This window comes from Lontra canadensis, unplaced genomic scaffold (genome assembly GCF_010015895.1).
Source record: "Lontra canadensis isolate GAN:19392208 unplaced genomic scaffold, GSC_riverotter_1.0 scaffold56, whole genome shotgun sequence".
Taxonomy (NCBI): Eukaryota; Metazoa; Chordata; class Mammalia; order Carnivora; family Mustelidae; genus Lontra; species Lontra canadensis.
Genome location: NW_022631050.1, coordinates 7,408,928 through 7,434,877, shown reverse-complemented (window position 1 = coordinate 7,434,877; position 25,950 = coordinate 7,408,928). Strand labels below are relative to the sequence as shown.

The 25,950-nt window shown below is 40.8% G+C and overlaps 2 protein-coding genes and 1 pseudogene across 5 annotated transcripts in view; 1 reads left to right on the top strand and 2 right to left on the bottom strand.

Moving 5' to 3' along the window:
• Positions 1–12,054, bottom strand: part of SENP2 (SUMO specific peptidase 2) — a 34,023-nt gene extending 21,969 nt beyond the window's left edge. For 2 of the 4 annotated variants that reach the window (XM_032875571.1, XM_032875570.1), the window contains exons 1-5: positions 11,765–11,974; positions 9,479–9,534; positions 4,268–4,401; positions 3,799–3,865; positions 1,640–1,730 (exon numbers count right to left, since the gene is read on the bottom strand). In XM_032875571.1, the coding sequence (XP_032731462.1) occupies positions 1,640–1,730; positions 3,799–3,865; positions 4,268–4,401; positions 9,479–9,534; positions 11,765–11,865 (449 nt within the window). In that variant the 5' untranslated portion in view covers positions 11,866–11,974. Of the gene's footprint in view, positions 1–1,639; positions 1,731–3,798; positions 3,866–4,267; positions 4,402–9,478; positions 9,535–11,764 lie in introns of those variants that run through there. The other 2 variants (XM_032875574.1, XM_032875572.1) reach the window with 2 other exon arrangements.
• Positions 12,055–13,650: 1,596 nt separating this feature from the next.
• On the bottom strand, positions 13,651–14,987 carry LOC116878251 (annotated as a pseudogene).
• Positions 14,988–21,743: 6,756 nt separating this feature from the next.
• Positions 21,744–25,950, top strand: part of LIPH (lipase H) — a 43,356-nt gene continuing 39,149 nt past the window's right edge. Inside the window, exon 1 of the mRNA XM_032875569.1 lies at positions 21,744–22,026. Coding sequence (XP_032731460.1) covers positions 21,978–22,026 — 49 coding nt within the window. The 5' untranslated portion in view covers positions 21,744–21,977. The remainder of the gene's footprint in view (positions 22,027–25,950) is intronic.

The window sequence follows — 25,950 nt, the reverse complement described above, 5'->3', positions numbered from 1 at the left end:
AAAAAAATCTATAATTCTGTATGGTGATAGACATTAACTAAACTTATTATAGTGAACCTTTCAATAATATATGCAAACATCAAATCATTATGTCAAAATTAATATATTATAGCTCAACAACAACAACAAAAGACTCTAATATGAAAGAAAAGACCAAAATAAACCAAAGTGGGGAAAGGAATTCAGAGGAAACAAAGTAAGGAGATGAAGAAATTTTAAAATAAATTAACAGTTCTAGAGAGATAAGAAAAGATATGGCATCCATCTTTGCCTCTTTTTTTTTTTTTTTTTTAAGATTTTATTTATTTGACAGAGATCACAAGTAGGCAGAGAGGCAGGCAGAGAGAGAGGAAGGAAGCAGTCTCCCTGCTGAGCAGAGAGCCCGATGCGGAGCTCGATCCCAGGACCCTGGGATCATGACCTGAGCCGAATTCAGAGGCTTTAACCCACTGAGGCACCCAGGTGCCACCTTTTTTTTTTTTTTAAAGTAATCTGCCCAACAGGGGTCTTGAACCCACAAACCCCGAGATCAAGAGTCACATGCTCCACCAACTGAACCATCCAGGCAGACCCTTTTTTGCCTCTTTTAATAAGAATAAGATTCTTAGAGCAAGGAAAAAAAACCATAAGAGGAAGAAGTAGGAGGACTCTTCTGACTTAAAAACTATGACATCAAAAAAAAAAAGAGAGAAAAAGAAAAATCAGTAAAAGATTTCTTTTTTAGGGGAAAGGAGAGCAACAAAAGAAGAGAATACATACAAAATTTAGATCAATCAGATCAATATAGAGAAAAATTAGAAAAATAATATCCAAGCAATAGAAATTCTAGAATGTGAGAACACAGAAAGGAAAAGAAAATTACTACTAAAAGAAGAAGAGTTCACAAAATTGATGTGTTCAGTATATGAAAATTCATCATGGTTTCTGCATTTTCCATATGCATATTATACTTCAAAAATAAAGTTTAGGGAAAAAATAAAGTTTAGGGAAGTTGGGTGGGGGGGATCGTTAAAACAGGTGTTGCGGATGAAGAGTACACTTAGCATGATGAACACTCAGTAATGTGTAGAATTGCTTAATCACTAGATTATAAACCTGAAACTAATATAATACCGTATGCTAACTATACTGGAATTAAAATTAAAAACTTAATGAAAAAAACCAAAGCTTAGGGGTGCCTGGTGGCTCAGTCAGTTAAGTGTTCAACTCATGGTTTCGGTTCCAGTTGTGATCCCAGGGTCATGGAACTGAGCCCCGTGTGGGGCTCCACAATCAGCATGAAGTCTGCTGGAGATATTCTCCCTCACCCTCCCTCTCTGCCCCTTCCCACTGCTTGTGCACTCTTTCTCTCTCTCAAATAAATAAAATTCTTGAAAAAAAAAATAAAGTTTAGAAGTGAGCAAATCTTTTTTTAAAAAGTTTTCAAAATCAGATGCTATAAGCATAGGCTGTTATGTAGAGAAAGTAACACACACCTGAATTCAAATCTCTCAATAGCTGTATGATATCTGGGAAGTTAATAACCTCAGACTACTTACTTAACAAGCTTACATAACAGAACAAAAGTGTGAATGCCTAAGAGAGAACACCTAATAAGTGCTAAGTTTCCATTTACAAAAAGGCAGGATTTAACACTTACCCAAAGGAAGGCAGGACTCTGCGGGGCTGATCTCGGGTTACAGTCACTCTGATCTTTGGATAGTCACTTATTCCGTTAGGAGATTTATTACCTATTTTAAAAATGCATTTGTAATTATAAAACACACACACACACACACACACACACACACACACACCCCAAACCTGTGAGCGGTCTGCATTGGAAAATTTGTGAACAGTCTACATTACAGAACTAAATATCTTATTCTTTCAAATGCCATTACCATACAGAGATCCAGCACAAAGTGTAAAAGTTGAAGAAAAAGCAACAGCACTTTCTGTTTGAACTCAGAGGGACAATAAAAATTCACAGGTAAGCTTTTATAGTGTCCCTGTCTGGGACCATCAAGAAGCATGAGGAACTCAATGATTACAAACTCCATGTAATCTACCCAAATTGAGTGAGTTGTTCAAATCATTTCTTTTTCCCAAGAAAACAGAAGTATTTTTAAACAAAAACCTGCTATATGTTACCACATTTCACCAGCAGCCTCAAGCACTTGTGAGATGGTTACTGGACTTTATAAAAGGGTAACCAAACTCTCATCAGTCACATTTACTGCCGCAGCTACTGCACAGCCGAGGAGCCCCTGAGGACTCCAAAATGTAAAGAGATCTAAAACTGAAAGTTTTTTCGTTAAGTCTGTGGCAGCAGAACTTAAACTGACTTGAATTCCTTTGTTTGCAAAACCTGATTTGAACCAATGTTCAATTCGAATGGGACTTTTTTAAAACAATATTCAAAAAAGACAATATATTTAAAATATGAAAAATTCTAAATTCCCCAACACATCTTCAAGGATTTCAAGTAAGAGACTGTAGACCTCTTTATACAAGAAACCCGCCCCCAGAATACCTGTGCTTCTCTGACAAGGCTACACGAACGCACAGAAACACAGTGCTGATGCCTCAGTCACAAGACAAACACACCATCCCTTCCATATGTCCATTTTAATAATAATGTTTAACATTTACATATTCAAACAATGTGAATAGATTATAAAATCCAATTTGTATTAACTTTTAAAATGAAATGAAAGACTCCAAAACAAAAAAGTATTATCTTTGTTCCAGGTCCTTTGGAACTAGATTCTCAGACTCAGGGGTATGCGTTTACTCCCCTTTGCTCTTCTCTGCCACCAGAAATACCTTACTTAAAAAGCTTGAGAAGGAAACTTACTACTGTAAGGTTTTTATCATTTCCTTAGTTTCTTCCACTTTGACTCCTGAACCCACAACCTTTCTAAGAGCTCTTATCCCTTTATCTCAAACTTTATAGGCTGTGTGACATAGATCTCAGCCATTATCAGGATTCTGGATTCTTCCTGTTTTTCCCCATGATAGAATTTTATACAGTTATGTACAATAACTGTTTTCTGGATTCTTCCTCTTTTTCCCCATGACAGAATTTTATACAGTTATGTACAATAAACAATTCAATTTTGGGCTCCAAGAATGACATGGAGGTTCCTAATCCATAAAACTATGAGAACTGGAAACCTAAAGTTGCTCCCCAATCAGATGATGTCCTTCAAAGACAGGGTTTTATCATTATTTGTTTTGTTTTTTTTCATTTCTTTTCAGTGTTCCAAAATTCACTGTTTATGCACCATACCCAGTGCTCCATGCGAAACATGCCCTCCTTAATACCCACTACCAGGCTCACCCAAGCCCCCCACTCCTCCAAAACCCTCAGTTTGTTTCTCAGAGTCCACAGTCTCTCATGGTTTGTCTCCCTCTCTGATTTCTCCCAATTCACTTCTCCTCTCCATCTCCCAATGTCCTCCGTGTTATGAAAGGTTTTATGTATTATTTTGTCCTTTTGTTATTCTTGATAACCTAACACATGCCTGACACTGAGTAAGCTCTCAGGAAATGTTTTTATTTGTTTTTTTTAATGAATGAACTCTGAATCAAGTCATATTAAGGACACTCATAATACAAATAGAAAACACAAACAATAAATTCAATGACAATTCTAAAAGAAAACTATCCAATAATTTTTAGAAGGTAGACAGAATATGTCTGTGCTCTCATACCAACCCAAATCAGTGTTTGTTTTCCTTTCATATTCTCAAAACTCAGAAAACAGAGGCAGAAAGAGGTATAGGAAAGCAGAAAGATTTTTGACCACCTCACCCAGTTTCAGCATGTTGTTCCAGGATCCAGAACCTGTCAGTTCACAAGATGAAGAGTTCGAAAATACCTTAAAATCAAATAGAATCACCTCTGTAGTATCTCAATTTTAGAAGTTAAGTAAGTTTTTAATATAAAAAAAATCACTCTATTGGTGATTCTTTCACTAGCTCAGAGAAGAAACATTATCAGTAAGACCAAAAGTTTAATTGGTAAAGACTCACAAAATTATGTATAAAATAACAATTTCAGGTTCTTTACATATACTTATACAAGAAAAGCAGATGTATTAGTAATTGGGCTCTTTATAAATATTTTTTCTTGGCCTTTATATCAAGGCCAATAAAGACATCAATATTTCTGGAAAGAAATGTCATTCCACTAAAATCCTAAAAAGAATATTTCTGAATTTTAACTTTAATGATTAAGTACAAAGATCAGTAGCCCCAATGTAAACACTATCCCCACTGACCTCTCCTGAAGGGGCCACATTCCGTGTTCCATTACAAGCAGAAGTTACCATGGGTTTTGTGGTCAGCTGGAATGGGAATCCAAATAAGCTGGCAGCATTGTAGAGACTGGTTTTGACTTGGTGAATGAAATAATCTAGACAATATAATATAGATTATACATATATAGAGAGTAATAAACTTCTAGCAAAAAAATAAGATTGTATTTTAGAAAAGGCCTCTCTCAATCTCTATTAGAAGTCCAATTTTCAATCACTGAAATAAGAAGGTATCCATAAAAGTAATTTTTCTCCTATCTGAATAACTAGATTTCCAGTATTGTGATTCTGGGATTTGGGGGTTGTTTTGTTTTAGGTAGGCTCCACACCCAACATGGAACTTGAACCTATGACCCTGAGATCAACAGTCACATGCAGGGCACCTGGTTGGCTCCATGGGTTAAGCTTCCAACTCCTGATTTCAGCTCAGGTCATGATCTCAGGATTTTAAGATCAAGCCCTGCACTGAGCTCCATACTGGTGGTGGAGCCCGCTTCAGATTCTCTCTCTTCCTCTGCCCCTCCCCCTCCCACCCTCTCTGGCACACTCTCTCCCTCCCTCTCAGGGTGGGGCGGAGGAAAGAGTCACATGCTCTACCAACAAAGCCAGTCAGGTGCCCCTGTTTTTGTTTGTTTGCTTGCTTGCTTGGTTTTTTAAAGTAAGCTCTAGGCCCAACGTGGGGTGTCTGAACTCAGGAACCCAAGTTCAAGAGTTGCATGCCCTACCAACTGAGCCTGCCAGAAACCCTGTGATTTTTGTTTTTCCAATAAGGTATCTCTTCTAGATGCTACAAAAACACGAAATCATCACTTTAGCAAATCACATACTGATTCATAAAGAAATGCCCTGAAATGACAACTTGTAAGCAATGAGTTCTAGCAATGAGTTCTTCAGAATATATAAAATAAATAAACCAAAGAGACAGGGGCATAACCTCCAGCACGCAGACACTAAGTATGGCAGAATCTGACAGGAAGCACTATAATTTACTCACTCATTTGTCCTTACTTCCTAGGCAGGTAACAATGCAGTCCTAAATAACTATTTACTAAATGCCTATTATACACTGGCTACTCCAAGGTAGAATTAGTGAAGTATAAAATATGCAGCTATAAATATCTATGATGAAATAAGGCTATCCCTCTACTGAGAAGATATGTTAGAGATAGCCATGTTAAAAAATGGGCAGAAGACATGAACAGACACTTCTCCAAAGAAGACATACAAATGGCTAACAGACACATGAAAAAATGTTCATCATCATTAGCCACCAGGGAGATTCAAATCAAAACCACATTGAGATACCACCTTACACCAGTTAGAATGGCCAAAATCAACAAGACAGTAAACAACAAGTGTTGGAGAGGATGTAGAGACAGGGAAACACTCTTACACTGTTGGCGGGAATGCAAATTGGTGCAGCCACTTTGGAAAACAGTGTGGAGGTTCCTCAAAAAATTAAAAATAGAGCTACCCTATGACCCTGCAATTACACTACTGGGTATCTACCCCAAAGATACAGATGCAGTGAAAAGAAGGGCCATATGTACCCCAATGTTCATAGCAGCAATGGCCACAATCACCAAACTGTGGAAAGAGCCAAGATGCCCTTCAACAGATGACTGGATAAGGAAGATGTGGTCCATATATACAATGGAGTATTATACCTCTATCAGAAAGGATGAATACCCAACTTTCTGTGTCAACATGGATGGGACTGGAGGAGATTATGCTGAGTGAAATAAGTCAAGCAGAGAGAGTCAATTATCACATGGTTTCACTTACTTGTGGAGCGTAAGGAGTAACATGGAGGACATTAGGAGAAGGAAAGCAAAAGTGAATTGGGGGAAATTGGAGGGGGAGATGAACCATGAGAGACTGGGACTGAGAAACAAACTGAGGGCTTCAGAGGGGAGAGGGGTGGGGGATAGGTGAGCCTGGTGGTGGGTACTAAGGAGGGCACGTATTGCATGGAGCACTGAATGTGGTGCATAAACAATGAATCTTGGAACACTGAAAACATAAAATTAAATTTTAAAAATTTTAAAAAATTAAAAATGAAAGGGACGCCTGAGTGGCTCAGTGGGTTAAGCCGCTGCCTTCGGCTCAGGTCATGATCCCAGGGTCCTGGGATCGAGTCCTGCATCGGGCTCCTTGCTCGGCAGGGAACCTGCTTCTCTCACTGCCTCTGCCTGCCTCTCTGCCTGCTTGTGTGTACTCGCTTGCTCTCTCTCTCTCTCTCTCTGGCAAATAAATAAAATCTTAAAAAAAAAAAAAATGAAAAATGAAAATTTTAAAAATAAAAAAAGAGAGAGAGAAAAGACATGTTAGATCTGATGTACCCTTCCCTGCCACCAGAAATAAAAATTACAAAATAAGTAAGTAAATAAATAAGGTAAATAAGGTAAATAAGGGGGAGGGGTAGATTTCAGTGCTTGCCACACTTCCTCCTTTTATGACACTACCCCTTTCTCATTTCCTACGCTGCTGACTGGTTCTCTACAATTTCCTTTCTATTTCCCAATTAAGGGTTTTAAAGCACTAGTTTGAGAGAAGAGACTATCATTTTATCCACATTGTGCTTTAGAGGAAAAAAGAAGCCTGAAAATGAAATGGTGGCTTTAAAACAACAAGCACTCCAGAACGTATAATGATATAAAACAGAAATAGAAAAATAGGGGAATAACTTAATAGGGAGGATGTGACAGCTAAGTAAGCAGAATGCAATGTGAAGTAATCTGTAACCAGAGAATAGGTAAAAGTATCAAAGTTTGCAAATTACTTGTTTCTCATTTTAAGATTTAGAGAATTCCAGGTTATCCCTCTAGTAATGTTGAGGGTTATCACATATATTGGGCTATACTTTCTTAAGTGGAAGAATAAGAGCTTTAGAGATCGGTGCTTGACCCACAGATTGTTATCCAGACCCCAGGGGGCATGTGGTATTCCTAATAACTAACAGATTTAAATAGTGGATGCTAATAAGTATTATAATACTTTTTTCCTAAAATCTAGGTATTCCTTGAGATTATGCCAAAAAGATCTCAATAACTCAAAAAAGGAAGAGGAGGAGGAAGAAGGGGAGGAGGTGAGAGAGGGAGGAAGAGTGAGGGGGAGGAGGAAGGTGGGAAGGAAGACAGGCCGGCCTGCTTCATCTGTAAAATGGGGATAAGACCACCTTACTTTCCTCACAACAGACTAAGTTAGTGCTCTTAAAATTCCTTTCATCTCTAAGATCGTGAGTCTGCGATTCTAAGGTCTTCCTTTTCCTTCTACCCTCCTTTTGTTTCTTCCTCTCAAAAGCAAACAAGAGAGTTGTATTGCCCAACATAGCTGCCAGTGGCCACAAGTAGTCACCTAAGTTTATATTTAATTAAAATTAAATCTAGGTCCTCAGTCACACTGGCCCCATTTCAAGTGCTCAAGAGGCATCATCACGGAGAGGTCTATCAAATGCACTCCTGTAGACCTTTACAAACTCTGCTACCTGCTGCTTGTTCCTTGCCTTAGGTTCCTTTCTATAGTATCCATTCAGAAAACTATTATATATATATATATATATATACACACACACACACACACACACACACACACACACATATATGTGTGTGTATATATATATATATAATACATATAATACATATTTCATGAAAATCATGGAGGGACGGGTCTTTAACATGGAAGGAAGTCCATGAAATAGATGATCACCATAATTATTTCAGGAACCTTCTGTAATACCACCTTCAAAGTTCTTTTTGTTTTTCTTGTTTTGTTTTGATTGAAGGACAGCTGACACAAAATGCTACATGAGTTTCAGATGTAACCACCGTCGACCTGCTATTATTTATTTACATTTTTGTTCAAAATTGACTCATATTTTTTGCTAAGTAAATGTATTTGAAAGGTAACTTTGTATCACTACTATAAATGTAAAGAAATGAAATAACAATGTAAGTTTTAGGTGGCCTGTTAACAGAAGGGAGAGTCACAGGTAGTAGATGAGTATCAAAAACATACTAGCATTAAATCAAGATTTTTCTACTTGAAATAATCAGAAAATTAAAAACAAATGAAAAGGATACAACATAATTCACATGCTATTTAATGCTATGAAATGTTGTATCCCCTAAAATCACTTCCTGAACTAGTATCTACCCTGTGCTTTGGGAAATACTGTCCTAATGAATTTAGTATAAATCTGGCATTCAAAATCCTCTTTATTTAATACCCTTCTCTCTCACCAACTTTTCCCGAGTTCTATTCACTGTTTCCTGAATTGCACAACTCTCCCATACTGTTCCTTCTGCCTAGAATGCTTTCCCTTCCTATTGCTCTGTTGATATCTCACCCATACTTTAAGATCCATCTCACATACTCGCTCTTTCACCAAATATTTACTGAGACTTTTCATCAGCTGAAAATTAGACAGTATTTTGTTACTATCTTTCTTATTTCATTTATCATATCCTTACTGACATTAGTAATTATTCATATGCTTGTCTTACACCCTCGATGATACAATCATATACCTATACAACTCTTAAGGTCCCTAAAAATAGAGACCCTGTCTTACTCATTTTTCTTTTTCCTGCAGAACCTAACACATTGCTTAGCAGTAAGACATGCTCAATAACTACTCATCGAATTTAAATGAAATCTTAACAGACATGTTTACTCCTAACTACCACATCTGGAGGTAGATCGAAATTTACATTCATTTTTGAAACAAAGGAAATACTATTATAGCACTCCATTGTGCCTTTTTCCTTTAATCTAGGTTTGATCTCTTCTATTAAGCCACGTCTAGCCCTCTGGATACAGAGAAATAAACAATTTGGGCAACACATTAGATTCATTCACTCAGCTATGTGAACTAGATGACTCATTTTGAAGGAGATTTTTACCATGTTTTGTCCTCAAAAATAAAAAGTACCTTTTCTCTATACGAAGACTGAAAATTTTAAAATACATGTTCAAATACAGCCTTATTTATCTGGGCAGATAATCAAGTCCCTGATAACAGTGGTTACCTCTGGAAAAGATAACTGAGTAGAAAAGGAACAGGAAAGAGACTTACTTTTCACTGTACATACTTTTTACCTCTTGAATTTTGCCCCACACATATACTTTCCCTACTTAAAAAAATTTAATTTTAAAAATTATCATATTCAATACCTAATCTTGGTCTTTTGGCTGGTATTTCATCAGGGTCCACTGTAGAAAACAAAGTGCTGAAAAGAGAGAGAGAAGAAAAAATTATATAAAATCTCTCTATATTTACATATACATACATCCATTTTTATAAGTAAACCTAGGATGCATACAACATATCTCCTCCATTCACTTTGTCAAAAAAAATGAGATTCAACTGATGCTTAAAAAGAAAACACTCTTCTATAGGAGGCCTTTACCATTTGAGGACTTAACACTATTGTTTAAACTATTTGCACTCAAAACTCCCTATCAAATAATAATCTGTAATCTGGCTAAAGTATAAACCTGAAACTAGCCAGAAATCACTTGGCTTAGTAAATGAACATAGGTAAAAGCCTAGGACTAGTACTTCCTTTTTCTCTCTAGAAATGATTTTATCTTTTTAAAAGATCTTATTTATTTATTTGACAGAGAGAGAGAGACAGTGAGAAAGGGAACACAAACAGGGGGAGTGGGAGAGGGAGAAGCAGGCTTCCCACTGAGCAGGAAGCCTGATGTGGGGCTCGATCCCATGACCCTAGGATCATGACCTGAGCCAAAGGCAGATGCTTAACGACTGAGCCACCCAGGCTGCCCTCCAGAAATGATTTTAAAAGAACAAATAATTCCCTTTTGAAAGAAGACATCTCCTCATCTCTCCCCGAAAGGAAAGCCATCTTCTACTTTACTAGAAGTAGACAATACAAGAAGCCTTAAAATTTAATTCTTAGAGAAGTTGTTCTATTTAACTGCACTTCTATCATGGAAATGATATTACAGTGGTAATAAAAAACTGGGGTATTTGGGAAGTTTTGGACCTATACCTCAAGAATATTAAAGGCTTATGATATACTATTAATCATCTTTTTAAAAGATGATTATAATTGATCAGTTTTACCAAAAAAATGAACAGAATAAATCCTAGGAGAATACCATTCAGTTCACAACTTTAAGCATCCCTAAGAGGTCCTGGCTCTGTTTCGACTGAAAAATGGCTTACATTGTAAAGAACTGTTTAGATTAAGGATATGTGGTGAAGAACAGGTTTTGATCTCCAAATCATTGTTCCATATTTGAAAGTAGGGATTCAGAGCAAAAAGAAAGGATAGGGGAGAGAGAATTAACATTCTCTCATTCAATAAATACGCAACAAATGCCTATCATGCACCAGCCTCGGCGCAAGGCCCATGGTGTAGAATAAACAAACACTATCCTTATATATATTAAACATCACTTTTGGCACTTTACAACATGTTCTCAAATGATCCTCACAACAACCTCACAAAAAGATAGGAAATAGGATGAAACCTTGGGCTCTCTAGAACACATGATGGAATTCAGCCAACAGCCAATTTCATCAATGACCTGTATTCTCAGACTCATGTACTAAATCATCTTGTTCTCTCAAGCTCCAAGAAACCACCCTTCAACAATCTTGAGGCTTAATTAAAAAAAAAAAACAAACACACACACACACGAAATGAACACTTGATAACTAAAAGTTGATGGTGGGGTGTAGAGAACTGGTATGGTATTTTATTCTCCAGATTAATTCTCCAGCAAGGTGGTATGAAATGAGACAAACCAACTTTTAGGTTTCCCAAATTTTTAACTGAATTTTAGAGTACAATTTTTAAAGGAATGAGACACCTAATTTTTCTCCGTCATACACTAACTCTAAAGCACGGTACCACCCTCCCTCCCTCCCCCGCGAAACACACACACACACACACACACACACACACACACACAGTTTGACAGCTGTTTCAGAACAAAACAGCTGCTGTTTCTTGGTGCTAAGAGAACAATTCTTGCAGTCTAAACAGCTTTGGGCAAGCTATGAATCTCACTTCCCTTAGCTGCATTTATTGCCTACAGATGACGCTTGGGAGTGTGCTTAGTAAACAGTGAGCCACAACACAGACAGTATTCCTTCAAATTTTTAGTTTTCAACCTAAGAGTAGCAAGATACGATACAGCCCCATTTGACATCAAGCAGCCTGGACTCTGACAAGAACATCAAAGATCCTAACCATCGCGCGCCACTCCAGAGACAACTAGCTCGCTCCATCATCCGGAGCGCATCCGCACAGCGTGGAGGGAGCGACTACGTCACCAGGACACCCGCCACTCGCACCTCCACAGCCTTGGCCCGGCCAGCTGTTTTTTCCGAGCAGGGCCTGCCTGGCTGGAGCAGCGCTCTCCCGGCCGAGCCCCGGGTGGGGGAGGGGGTACAGCCAGGCTGGCGCTCTGCCCCGTCTCTCTCACCTGTTCGAGCGCCGCCTCTTCAGGAGGGCCCGGGTTGGGGGCACCGGCCGGTCACAGAAACGGAAAATGGTGCCGAGAATCCTAACCAGCCATTTGTACATACCAGGCCCAAGCAGCAGCGGCGGCCGACACACCCCGAGAAGCAAACCCCAGAGCTGTCGCCGCCGCTGCCGCCTTCGCCGCCTCGGCCACCACCGCCTAGGCTCAGTCGCCGACTTGTGACGCGATCGGAGGGCCCACAGATAAAACGTCCAGAGGGCTATAAGAGCCCCCCCCAACCCCGCCACCACTCCTGACGTCACCTCCTCCCGCCCGACCGGAAAGCATCTTCGTCCTCAATCTGCGCACGCGTAGCTTCGCCCCACCTTCTCCTCCCGAACCTAGCAACCGGAATGCGTGCGAGACGGTCCCAGTCCAATCGCTGACGAGATCGAAAAGGATGTGGGCGGGGTTTTCTCTTCCCTCCGAGCCAGTCGCCAGACGGCCCGCGGGGCAAGGCCCACTGGCCGCACGTGAGGCTTCTCCACCAGGGAGGGAGCGCTCGGGACGCCTGAAATACAGTAGGTGTTCAGTAACCGTTTGTTGAGGGCACAAAATATAGGTAGTTCACATCAATTAACAAATGTATATCCTGTTAACCGCCCTTTAGTTTGCATATAGGTTACGACTAGTACTTTACACACATGGTCACCTGCGTTTCTCCCAGCACCCCCAGGCGATGGGGAGGAGTCTTGTGCCCATTTTTTTTTAATCATTTTTTAAATTTATTTTCAGCATAACAGTATTTATTGTTTTTTGTACCACACCCAGTGCTCCATGCAGTCCGTGCCCTCTCTAATACCCACCACCTGGTTCCCCCAACCTCCCACACACCCCCCCCCACCTCTTCAAACCCTTCAGATTGTTTTTCAGAGTCCATAGTCTCTCGTTGTTCACCTCCCCGGAAATCCGGCATAGAGCGATTAAGTTATTTGCCTAAAGTCACAAAGCTAACTAGTGGTGTAGCTGGATTGGAACTAGGATCTGAGAGCCAGCGCCAGTCCCTGGCCCTTGTGAGTACCCGGAGAAACACGATTACGAATTGCAAGATAATTACGTGCAAAGTGCGGTAGGAACCAGAGAAAGGAAAACCACACCTTGGGGAGGGACAGGGAAGGGCAGAACTCAAAAGAAAGCTTCACTGAATCCACCAAAGACTTCATTTGTGTATCATCAATAAAGTTGTATGTTTTGACTGACAAAAAAAGAAAGAAAGAAAGAAAGAAAGAAAGAAAGCAAGCAAGCAAGCAAGCTTCACTGAAACTTAAAGAGGCCTTACCTGAGGCCGGGGAATACCTATTGGCCTCCTCCCCCACCCCCCCACCCCCCCAAGGCTGGCCTGGAGTGCTGATTAACTCTCGCTTTGTTATCTAGAAGTCACACTTTTGGTTAATTTAAATCAATGAGAAAAACTCCCACCCTATTTAGTGACAGAATATCCAATCCCCTTCTCCAAACGGTACTGGAATCCTTCTTTTTTCCTGCCCCACAAATCCATTCCTGACTGTCACTTGACCCTTACCTAGGATTCAGTTAAGGGCAGACTTCCCGGCTTGCTTGAACTTTAACACAGGCACTCCCCATGACAGCTGTGTCCCTTGCTCAGTAAAGTATCCCGGAATTCTGGTGCAAATCACCACCTGGAGCCCCAGGACTGCCAGCTACCCATCTATGCCTGTCACCCCTCTGGAAGAAAATCCCAAGTGTGGCCATTGGCCCCTCCCTTCATTCTCCAAATACAGCTAACACCAGACTATTACTGAAAGTTTGAGAATAGAATTACAAAGACCAAAAGATTTTTTTTTTTTTAAGAAACTGTTTAATTTCTATCCACCTTGTTCCACGTGGTTTGCCTTTGTGAAAGAACAGCTTAAGACCACTCAGTGGTTGTTCCTACCCATTCAGTGGCCTGAGCAGTGGGAGCTGCAGACCAGTCTTCAGCGGCTGGCTGGGCGCTCCAGTCTTCAGTAGGGAACTGCTGAATTGGCACAGAGGGCACCTGCCTGCCTTCAGACCGGTCTGCGACTTCAGGCTGAGTAGCAGTGAACTCAGGAGCTGGAGCCGTCCATTTGATGAGGGAGCAGAAGGCAAGCCAAAGACAAAGCATAAGCGGACACCCTGCAACCTCCCCCCACGACCCTCACTCCTGGGTGGGACACCTGTGACAGTCCTCCAGGAATCTCCCAACTATCTTAATGTTATACCTTGCTAGAGAGGAAGACAACCTTAACTTGACAATGGCAAGGCCTCCAGTATCTTATAGGTATCTTGTAGATCAGTCATCTTTAGCACAAGAAAGCTCTTTTGAAACCTCCATTTTCCTTACTTCATGAGACTCCTGAGTATATAATCACCACTCCTCAAGCCCGCAGTGCAGCAACTCTCTCTGCCCACAGGTTCTGCCCCGTGCTTTAATAAAACCACCATTTTGCACTAAAAACATCTCATCTTTCTTGGTGGTTGGCTCCAGACCCCACCTTACCTCACCTCTATTCCAAAGCCTCATCACATTCACCCTGCCATTCCTCCTGGGTCACAGTCTTTCCAGCATCAGTCTGCTCTTCCTTTTCCAACTCTTCAGAATCTCTGCAGAACTAGGGATCAGGCGTGACCTCCCATGGGTGTTCATGGGAATTGGTGCCACAGATGCACAGAACTTCCCCGGCCAACATCAGACCCACTTGACTGGGCTCCCTCGTTGCTGTGAGGGATGGCCATGTCCACATAGCACTGGGGAGAATCTGTGTTACATGAGCCATGGTAGGCAGGTTAACATAAGACACCTCTGGGAGAGGCTGGTGGGCAGCCCTGGGATCAGTAAGCACCAGAAGTCTTGGCTCCCAGAAGGCTGCCTGGATCTGGTTAGCGAAGGTTCTAGGAGTGAAACCGCTGGCCATAAGAGGGGCTCCAAGAGCACAGGACACTTCAGCACAGCTCACTGGCCAGCATTCCTGGACATTTTCTTTTAAGCACCGTTTTCCACCACAACAGTGGCACAAGTGGCCAGCAGAAGCTTCTCCCAGGTTCTCTTCAGATTTATGATGTAGATCCCATTACTTTTTCTTTTGTAGGTAGACTGTTCCATTTGGGAGTCAAGTTTGGTGCCACCTAAGCGGATTCCCACTGCAAGGGATTTGAAGACATCTTCTTTCTTCATTTGCAGGACATCAAGGGCTCCAGACATTGTACAAGTTTCCCTTTAAGTTATCACAGGAATGCAGAACAATGCCACTGGATGGACCCCTCCCGGAGGAGTGTGGAAAGCAAAGACCAGTCGATTTAGAAGTGACTATTAAAAGTACTGCATCCAAAGTCCATTGCTCATTGCCTCCCAGAAGGACTTTCCTTCCCTCAAAGTCATCTCTCCACTAGTCTCAACATCTTTCATGAGGCACCAATAGAAGAGAATTTCTCCTCCACCTCTGCCCTGATGTGTTTCAGGCTGGGCTCTCAATTAACTCTAAAAAAGCACCTGCACATATACAAAATAAAATGTTAGTCACTCTCCATGAAAAGTGGAAGGCTTTGGAATTACCTCAGTCCAAACCACCTGGGCCTCATGAACAAACAGTAACTCTTGAGTGAAGCAATGGCCAGGCCCCACCCTCCCTTACTGCCCCACCCCCACCTCCACACACACATGTCCTTTTTGTCCTCTTACTATCTCTGGTTGCCCTCTGAAAGGGAGAAAAGAAAGCCACTCAAACTTATAGTTTCTCCTGCCTGGGGTTTTACCAGTTAGTGCCCCCACTGTCCTGTGGTCCTCAGTAGAGGCATAGGCCAATGCCTGTCCACTGGCAAGGAGTGGGATTATCCTCACCCCTCAACCCACCACTGCTACAGCCATTCCTGGACCTCAGAACTCTTCACAAGAGGGCTGGAGAGAAAACAAAAACAGAACAAAAAACAAAAGCCCTATGGAAGAACAAGGACATTGAGGGTTTCTTCCCTGGTTTGGATAACTTGCACCCTTGTACTGCTGGTGGTGCTTAGGTTTTCATTAGGGTATCCTCCATGGTTGCCCAGTTTTCTGAAAAGATCCTCTTCCTTGGGGCGCCTGGGTGGCTTAGTGGGTTGCTCCTCTGCCTTCGGCTCAGATCATGATCTCAGGGTCCTGGGATTGAGCCCCACACTGGGTTCTCTGCTCAGCGGGGAGCCTGCTTCCCGCCCCCCCCCCCCCCCTTTCCCTCCCCCTCTCCCTACTTGTGATCTGTCAAATAAATCTTAAAAAAAAAAAAAGATCCTTTTCCTCCTCTTCCTCTTCCTCCTGCAGAGATCCTCTCCTTCAAGCCTTTCCAAGGCCCATCCCTAATTCTCCTTCTGTCCACAGAACAGTGAAGACTCAGCCAGCCCTCCAATTCAATGTTCAATCTTGCATATTTTCCCTTTACCAGCACTCAGAGTGTTAAAAGATCTCCTGTGAGTTTTGGTCTTGCTGACCCCTGCCAGAGTTCTGGGCCATTTGATAGAAGTGGGTAGGAGCCCAAAGGTAAGATGTTGTTGGTTTGGGCCTCTTGCACCTAAAATCCAACATAGTTCACCACCCTGGAGATTAATTTCCTTCCAGGGATCAACTCTGGTATTCAAGAAAAACATATCCTCCTAATAATGGGACGTTGATCTTATTCAGTCTAATCTGGCCTTATTATCCAAAAGCAAGTAGAGTTCCTCGTCCTAGATTTTATTACAAAATCTGTTCACGGGCTTGGACTGCCTTATGGAGAAATAGCACCCGGCCCTACCTGAGCCTCTTTCCTAATCTATAAAATAGAGGTAATCGAACCTGCTTCTCAGATCTGCAGGCCAATGAAATGTACTCATGTGTGTGATGGACTGACTTCAGCGGCCAGCATGGCCCAATGCCTAATGTTTCTCTTCCCTCTTCTTCAACGATCTAATAAGCCAATTTACTGATCACTTCCACATCCTGCATTTTCCACGGGATCTGCCGTTTCCCCTCTCCAAACCCATCAGAACTACTGTCATTTGGTGCCTCATCATTTCTCAGTTCTTTGCAAAAGCCAACTCCTCTTGTATTCTGTCCGTCTTGTATCTATTTGCAGGGTGATCCCTCTTCTGTTGTCTTTTGTGGTGGTTAAGGAAGGCAAATGTATACTGTTGTTCTTATTTATTAAGGAAAATAAATTTATAAATTAAATTTGTTGTTTTCTGTTACTAAATCACTAATAGTGGTTGGGTTGATTCTCATCAAATTCCACAAGTCTGACTTCAACTATGGAGCAACCCTGATACTTTGGAGGGCCCTAGGGAGAACCTCAAAAAGAAAGGAACCTCTGGGAGGACCTCAAGGGTTCCCAGTTTCCCATCCAGAAGAGGACGATGACTGTAGGCAAGAAAGACCCTGATGAGTTAGCATGAATACCTCAAAGGGCTCATGATGGTTCCAAATGAGGGCCCAAGGCAGATGTTATGGGCGTGGATTCTTCCAGAGTTGCTTCTCACCGAGACAAATCTGTGTGCCTGCTCTGTGTATATGACTAAATAATGAGGGTGCAAGATTCTTGTGACAAATCCTTGGAAAGCCAGTTAAAAATAAAAACAGAGGGCACCTGGGTGGCTTAGTGGGTTAAGCCTCTGCCTTTGGCTCAGGTCATGATCTCAGGGTCCTGGGATCAAGCCCCACATGGGGCTCTCTGCTCAGCAGGGAGTCTGTTTCCGCCCCCCCACCCCCGCCGCCTGCCTCTCTGCCTGCTTGTGATCTCTCTCTCTGTCAAATAAATAAATAAAATTTTAAAAAAATAATAAAAATAAAAACTGGATTCTGATTCTAATAATAATAATTTAAAACCACAGTTTAAGATCTAAATAAATCTAAAATATATAGTACCAATGGATATTAAATACTGGACACTAACCCTAATTTAAAAAAAATTTTTTTTAAAGATTTTATTTATTTATTTGACAGACAGAGATCACAGGTAGGCAGAGAGGCAGGCAGAGAGAGGGGGAGGCAGGCTCCCTGCTGAGCAGAGAGCCCGATGTGGGGCTCCATCCCAGGACCCTGGGATCATGACCTGAGCTGAAGGCAGAGGCTTTAACCCACTGAGCCACCCAGGTGCCCCTAAAAAATTTTTAATGAACTTTAATTTTTTTAAAGATTTTATAAAAAAAAAACAGATTTTATTTATTTATTTGATAGAGTGGGAGAGGGAGAGAGCACAAGCAGGGGGAGCAGCAGGGAGAGGGAGAAGCCGGTGTCCTGCTGAGCAGAGAGCAAGAAGTGAGGCTCAATCCCAGGACCCTGGGATCATGACCTCAGCCCAAGGCAGACACTTAACCAACTGAGACACTCAGGTGCCCCTTTAATGAATTTTCAATTAATAAAGCATTTTGCCTCTGTCTTGCCAGTGTGCCTACAGGCCTTGCTAGAGCCCTCTACTCTTGAAACCCTCTGAGCAGCACTCTGCAAAGAAGCAGTTACTTAAAAGCACTGGACTTGCATTTATTTTGTTTGATACATTGTTTGAAGGAAGTCATGGTTTCTAAAACAAAGTAGCTCTATTCCATGAAAAATACTTCTTAGGCCAGAAAAGTAGTATGCAGCTGTTTCCTTACTGTTTTGTAATAGACTACCAAAAAATTATCCACATAATAATGTTAATAAACTAGCCTAAATGTATTATTCTCTATATATTTATATTATTTCTTACATTTGTTTTTTTTTTAAGGATTTTATTTATTTATTTTACAGAAAGAGATCACAAGTAGACAGAGAGGCAGGCAGAGAGAAAGGGGGAAGCAGGCTCCCCACTGAGCAGAGAGCCCAATGTGGGGCTTGATTCCAGGACCCTGAGACCATGACCTGAGCTGAAGGCAGAGGCTTAACCCACTGAGTCACCCAGGCGTCCCAATATGTCTGTCTTCTTGAGAGAAGGAGCCACCCCCTATTCTTTCTTATTATTTTTTAAAACGGAAGCCTGAGAAATGTTCAGTCAATGAATGAAGAAATGAAACAAATATACAGATGAGGGGACGGTTGCCCTGGTCTCCTTGTAGAAAATGAATCAAGGAAACTTATTTTTCCAAAGTGTACAGCTGGCAAGAGATTGTGGGGTCACTGATGCAGATGAGAAGACGTTAGAGTGAGTCATAGGGCAGCCTGGAGCACTAAACCAGGGTGAGAGAGGACATAGGTCACCTTCCCTGACCGTTGGCGCCAGTGAGAGCTATAAAACCACCTCCCCTCAGTTCCAGGACACTTCCATACCTGTTTTTCCTGTTCACACATTTGGAAGCTTGCCTGCCCCCTTTCTATTCTGCTCTCTGTAGCAAGTGATTTCTAGGTTAAGGAAAAAAAAAAAAAAAAAAAAGAGCCTGCATAATACTAAGTTGGAAATGAGACAAATTGTGTTATTTTTGAGTTCTGATCATTTATTTATTTATTTATTTATTTAATTATTTTTTTTAGTTCTGATCATTTAAAATCAGGGTCCTCGTATTGAGAAAACTGACCATTATTCACTCTTGACTAGCTGATGAGCAATGAAGAAATGGTTTTCCTCAGAATACCTTGGAGTAAATGTTAACGCTCAAATAGTTAGGAGTTGGCCCATCTTTTGGAATTTTTAAAAACTTTTATTCTGAAATAATTATAGGTTCACAGGAAGCTGCAACAATAGTACGGGAGTGTGTCCTGTACCCTCACCCAGAGTCCCCCAACTCTGTAATATCTTACATAAGTAGAATGGAGAACATTGATGTTGGTCCAATCTACAACTCAAATTTAGATTTTACCAGTTTCACATGCACTTAGTGTGTGTGTGTGTTCGTGTATGTGTGTGTGTAGTCCTGCCCAATCTTATCACCTGTGTAGATTGCCCTGACCACCCCACAAGCAAAAGACAGAATTAATTCCCCTCTCAAAGATTCCCTGCGCACCTGTTCTCCAGTTTGCCCCACCTTTCCTTCCCCCCAGCCCCCATCCTCTGGAATGCTTTATGTTTTTTCACATTTGAGATTTCTTTTTTTTTTCATATTTGATATTTCTTACTAATTCTCTTTCTTTGAGAGCATGGGTTCTCCCATTGATACTTGTATTGTTTTCAATGCTCTAAATAGAAAAAAGCACACAGCTGGGGAGTCAGATGGCACCTTCTGTGCCGACCGTCAGGAAAATCATTAACAGTAATACAAAGAGGCCTCCTAAGGGAAATGATTCTTATTCCTATAATTGGCCGGTTTCCAGGAAAAATGTACATTGGCTCTGCCTAGATAAAGGCTTGGCGTGGTACGAAAACTGATAGGAGCTCAACAAATATTTATCAGACAAGCACACTGATCCAGCAGTGAGCAATGCATTCCATAAACAGGTTCCTAAGAGAATGTGAAACAATTCTCCATTTGTTCCAGAGGGCAGTTTTTTCCAAATCAGTAAAGCTTGCTGCAAATGGAAAAATAAAAAAGCTAGCAGGTCCCCTATTTGTTTTTCTCTGTTTGTGTATCCTTAATTTATTTCTCCAGCAGGAGACAAAAGATGAAAACAGACTACAGAACTGACTGACGTCATTCACCTGAAACATCACTGCTGTCAGGTTGCCCTCCATTCCTAAAATCCACTTGATCCCTCTTCTCAGCCTGGAGCAGCCCTACTTTCCGACAGGAAAATGTAAGGTAATAGGAGTTACGCAGGGCTCAGTGAGCTTACCTTCGTAGCAGGCACAGTGCTGTGAACTGTACTTACAATAGTTCATTGAATCCAGAAAACAGCCCTGTGAGATAGGTGGTCTTGTTTTCTTCATTTGACAGTTGAGAAAAGTAAGAGTTTGAGAACGGAAATGTTCTTAAATGTGGCTTCAAGCCACACAACTATTGAGTAGAAGACGTGGGATGTGGACCACTGGTAGGGAGTCCTGGCATTCATCACGTGTGAGGTATGACCCAGAATCTACACACAGTGCTTTGAAAAGTCCCTCAGGGGAGATCTCAGGTACTGACACTTTGGGAAGCATTGCTGGAATCTACTTCCTACAAGGAATCCCCTGCTGTTGGGATGGAGTACAGACACAGAGGACGGATAAACTTCTATGAGAGATGCTGTTGCTTCATAAATGCCTATTTCAGGCAGACAGTGCTAAACGACTAGTGGCTTTTGCCCTGGTGCTCCAGAAGGAAACGTATTCTTCAGTTGTTCCCATCTTTATTTATAAATTCAGGGCGCCTCGGTGGCTCAGTGGGTTAAACCTCTGCCTTCGGCTCAGGTCATGATCTTAGTGTCCTGGGATCGAGTCCCGCATCAGGCTCTCTGGTCCTCTCTCTCTCCGCCTGCCTCTTTGCCTACTTGTGATCTCTCTGTGTCAAATAAATAAATAAAATCTTTAAAGTAAATAAATAAGTAAATTTATGTTTCAGCTCATCAAACCCCCACCGGCCTGAGTACAGTCTACCGGCGCCTCCACCAGAAGGAATTAAATTACCTTGTAGCCGTGGGAGCACAAGTTCAGTTACTTCCAACACTGAGGTGGATAGGTTCTGACACAGCTCTCTATTTAAAGCTTTTGTGCTTACTTTTCTTTTAAAAAGGAGGAGGAGAAAGAGAGGGAGAGATAGGAACTCTGGATAAGAAGAAATAAAAGTATGTATAATGCCATAAAAATTTCCTTTAACCTGAAGCCTATTTGGACATATACGGGGGAATCATTAGGCTTAATGAAATGTTCTTAGCAAAGTCTAAAGACTGCCATATGAGGCAGGAGCGTGTGAATTAACATAAAAAGTAGTTTTGTGTTCACAGGCCAACAGAATAGTCATTGCATTTGTTTCATTCACAAGGACAGGGAGGCAAATATCTCAAAGCACACTTGATTTCAACATACCACGCCAAAGGACTAATAAACCGCCCACAAAGAATGAAACTATTTTGAACTCGTCATTCTGCAAGTACACATTAGGATATTAAGACATGCATACAATTTTTTAAAAGATATGCATAAAATTCTGTCAGGCAAAAATGTACCAACCTTCCACTGAAAAGAGGAGGAGTCAAATATCCTGAAAGGGTTGGGACCTGCCTGCCGTCCCTCTCTGGAACTTCCTGTTATCACCACACCTCTGGATTAGTCCTCTGAACTCTCTCTGAGCAAAGCCCTCTGAGAAACTAGACTCTGGGCAGGACACCCTTCTTGTGAATGTGACGCACACTCTCTCCAGTTTCCATATGCTGAAATTATACTTCTTCATCAGTTTGCTGTGCTTGGTCAAATCAGGTAGGTCATTTATTGAATGGCTTTCTTAATTATTTAAAAACATTACTAGCAGTATTGTCACTTTGCATTTTATTAGCCCAGTTCCTTCAGTGGACTTTTTAAGCTTTATTTAATCACTTTTAAGGAAACAAGGTATGGGTTAAATGGGCTTGCGAATCCTGAAAAGCTTTTTTTTTCTCAGTAATAAAAGAGATTATGACTTCTTTCGATTAACCGATTAACTGGTTCTTCTGATGTACAAAAAAAAAAAAATATGCTGGGAAATCTAAAAGTTATTTTCTTTCATAGTTAAGTCTTCGGTGCCTTTCCACCTCTATAAAATAAGGTCAGTTATTTTCCAGAAATCTTAAGTTTTCTTTTATTATACTATCTAATATATAAAGGACAGGTTTTTATAAGCTTCGGTAACAGTTTATTTCAGTTATCTTCTAGGAAAACATGACTTTATGTAAACCCCTTGGAATGGTGCCTGGCATATTGATAACTTAAAAATTATTAATCAAAATGAATATAAAATAAAACAGTGATGTACAGGGTCTCCTGGCTGGTTCAGTCAGAAGAGCATTCAACTCTTGATCTCAGGGTTATGAGCCTGAGCCCCACATTAAGTGCAGAGACTACTAAGTGAATAAATAAGTAAGGAAATAAATAAATAAAACAGTAATGCGCATAGCAGGGTAAGAAAAATAAAATGAAGTGTTTTTTTTTTTTTAAAGAAACTTGGCCTTCTTAGGAACCCAGTTCTTTTTTCTTATGATAATTTAGTCTTGTGAAACTTTACCATAGTTTATGGTAATGAAGATTGGTACAATTTTCTTAAGGGAAATATGTTACTTATAGTATCCATAAAAATGTTCATGCCCTTTGAACTAGTAAAACCACTGCTAAGAATTTATTCTAAGGAAATGTCTTTTAAAAGGGAAAAAAACTCGTAAGAAGATGATTCTAACTATGTTACTTATAATAATTTGAAAATAGGTACAGCAGAAATGCTTCTTTGTATGGGAATGGATGAAGTCCAATATATCAAACTTTTTAAAAAAAATGTAGCCTTTAGAATAATTCTGAAGCTATGCAGAAATGTGCAAACATGTTTATAAAATAATGCCAAGTAGACAAAACAGAATTCAAACTTGTAATAAACTAAGATTACAGCTACATTAAAATCATGTTATCTATTCCTGCAAGTGAGGCCTAGAAAGGGAATGGAAAAGTTAAAATAGTTTCATGAGGATTTCAGCCTTATAGAAATAAATTTTTCTTAATTTGTGGTTTTGAAGTTGATTTAACAGTAAGTTACAATTACACTAATGATGGTATTTTTCACTGAGAAGTCAACATTTTAAAGTGTGTGTTTATTCTAATGTTTAAGTTCATTTAAAAATGAACATAAGGGGATGCCTGGGTGGCTCAGTTGGTTAAGCATCTACCTTCGGCTCCAGTCAAGACCCCGGGGTCCTGGGATTGAGTCCCACGTCAGGCTCTTTAATCAGCCAGGAGCCTGCTTCTCCCTCTGGCCTTCCCTCTGCTGGTGTTCGTGCTCTCTCTCTCTCATAAATAGATAACATCTTTTTTAAAAAATCATGAAAAAATAAAATAAATTTAAAAATGAACATAAATTTAGAGATAGTTTTAGGGGAGTGGGCTAACCCTGACACAAAAAAACCTGATGCTGATTTGTGGGTATTTTCTTTCAGTCTTGCATTATATATCTCTATATACAACGTTGGAACTTAATTTTTTTGTGACCTGCCTTTTTACTTATCATTACGTCATCAGTAAAGTCTTATTTTAAATGATTCTAGAAGACTCACTGCTGAATGATAGAATCTAAACAGAGACACACCACAATAAACTTCTGTAGCTAGAAGGAAAAAACATAATTATAGCCGTAAGCTAAATTTAGACTTCTTGGTGTCTGCAAAATCATGAACTTGCAACTTCATAGGAGAGGGTGTTGAATAATATGCATCTGATAGCAGAAATTATTAATCACAAATACATTGACTTTCTGCCTTTCCCTTCTTTGGCTTGCTGTCCCCAGACGACAAGTATTAAGATGTGATTCAGAAACGGAGACGATACAGGTCATTCACTATTGGAGATCTTTGTTCTGTTCCAATGTTTGTGAAATCATGACGGGAATATTTGCCATAATTTTAACAGTGAGCAAAGCAATGGCTAGCAAGTTCTAGTGTGCCCCAGAACCCCCTGGGGACTTGTTTAAAATGCAGACCACCTGCAAAGATCCAGACTCAGTGGGTCTGGGGTGAGATCTTGGAATGTGCATTTCTAACAGACCTTCTGGCTTTTTCAGCTGCAGGTGATCCAAAGAACAAATGTTGATAACTATCGTTCTAAATTAAGGCTGTGGTCATAAATAATATTTTAAAGTGACTCTTTATCGGTACTTTGGCTTACGGAAATCTGTGTAAAACTACATAGATATTTGCCTAGAGAAAATAGCTTAGTGCCCAAAACAGAGAATTAGTTTCTTGGGTATTTGAAATCTTCCTGAGATAATTTATAACTCCGGGTGTGTGTGTGTGTGTGTGTGTGTGTGTGAGAGAGAGAGAGAGAGACAGAGACAGAGACAGAGACACAGAGAGACTTACCCTTCTCTGACAGGGAGACAAAGGTGAAAAGTAGTGTGTATGAAAGCACATATTTGTGCACATGATTAAGAAGTGAGAATGAGGAAATCTAGTATCTTATTTATTTTCTCCTAGAAGTTATGCTGTTGGTTAAAAGCAGAAATGTCCAACCAAGATTGCATTTTGCCCGTATAGGCAAGATTGCATCTTGCCTATATTTGTCAGGGTTTTAAAAAAGAAACAAGAGGTACTCCATCAGGTTTGGCCCAGACCAACTGAGAATGTTTCTGTCCGGGAGCAAGAATTTCCTGCCCCCTTCAAAGTGCTTCAGGCCACATCAAGAATCAAAATGACATGACTCAGATGAGCAAGCAGAAAATCAAATTTAATTTAGTACCTATGGGGATTCCACGGAGACACAGGGATTTCAAGGGACAGTCACACAAAATGAGGTATATATGTCATTCTGAATTAAGGAGAGGAAGGTAGAGGTCTGGGACTTCAAAGGGAAGGAATGAATTCATGGGAAAATGAAAAAGAGTAAGTGTGTGGTGACTGTGTTTGCTGGGCCACTCAGAAACAATGGGACATAGAGAACTTTGTTCAAAGAGGCCTTCCTGGGTTTCTCCCTGTCTACACACCTAATTTGTAACGGTGTAGTTATCTACAGTGATAGCTCTCCCCCTGGAGCCGGTCCTCTATTCTTTCTAGGCTGTTGAGGGGGACGTAAAAAGCTTTTCCTGAATCTACTGCGTTTTGATTGCCTTTTTTTTTTTTTTTAAAGAGAGAGAGAGGGTTGGGGAGAGGCACAAGGAGACTTGAGAATCTTAAGCAGCGTCCATACCCAGCATGGAGCCAAATGTGGGGCTTGATCTCACAAACCTGAGATCATGACCTGAGCTGAAATCAAGAGTCAGATGCTTAACCCACTGAACCATCCAGGCTGAAGCACCCATCGATTGCTTTTATTTTTTATTTTTTTAAAGATTTTATTTATTTATTTATTTGACAGAGAGACAGAGATCACAAGTAGGCAGAGAGGCAGGCAGAGAGAAAGAGGAGGAAGCAGGCTCCCTGCTGAGCAGAGAGCCTGATGTGGGGCTCCATCCCAGGACCCTGGGATCATGACCTGAGCCAAAGGCAGAGGTTTAACCCACTGAGCCACCCAGGCGCCCCCATCGATTGCTTTTAATTCAAAATAATCTTCATGCCAAAGTGGCCTGTTTGGGGGCAGCCTGCCCTGGGCCCCTACACTTCACCATCTGGGTCAGAACAGGTTTCTAATGCCAAAATCAGTGTGGTTCCTCTGCATAAAATACATACATATATA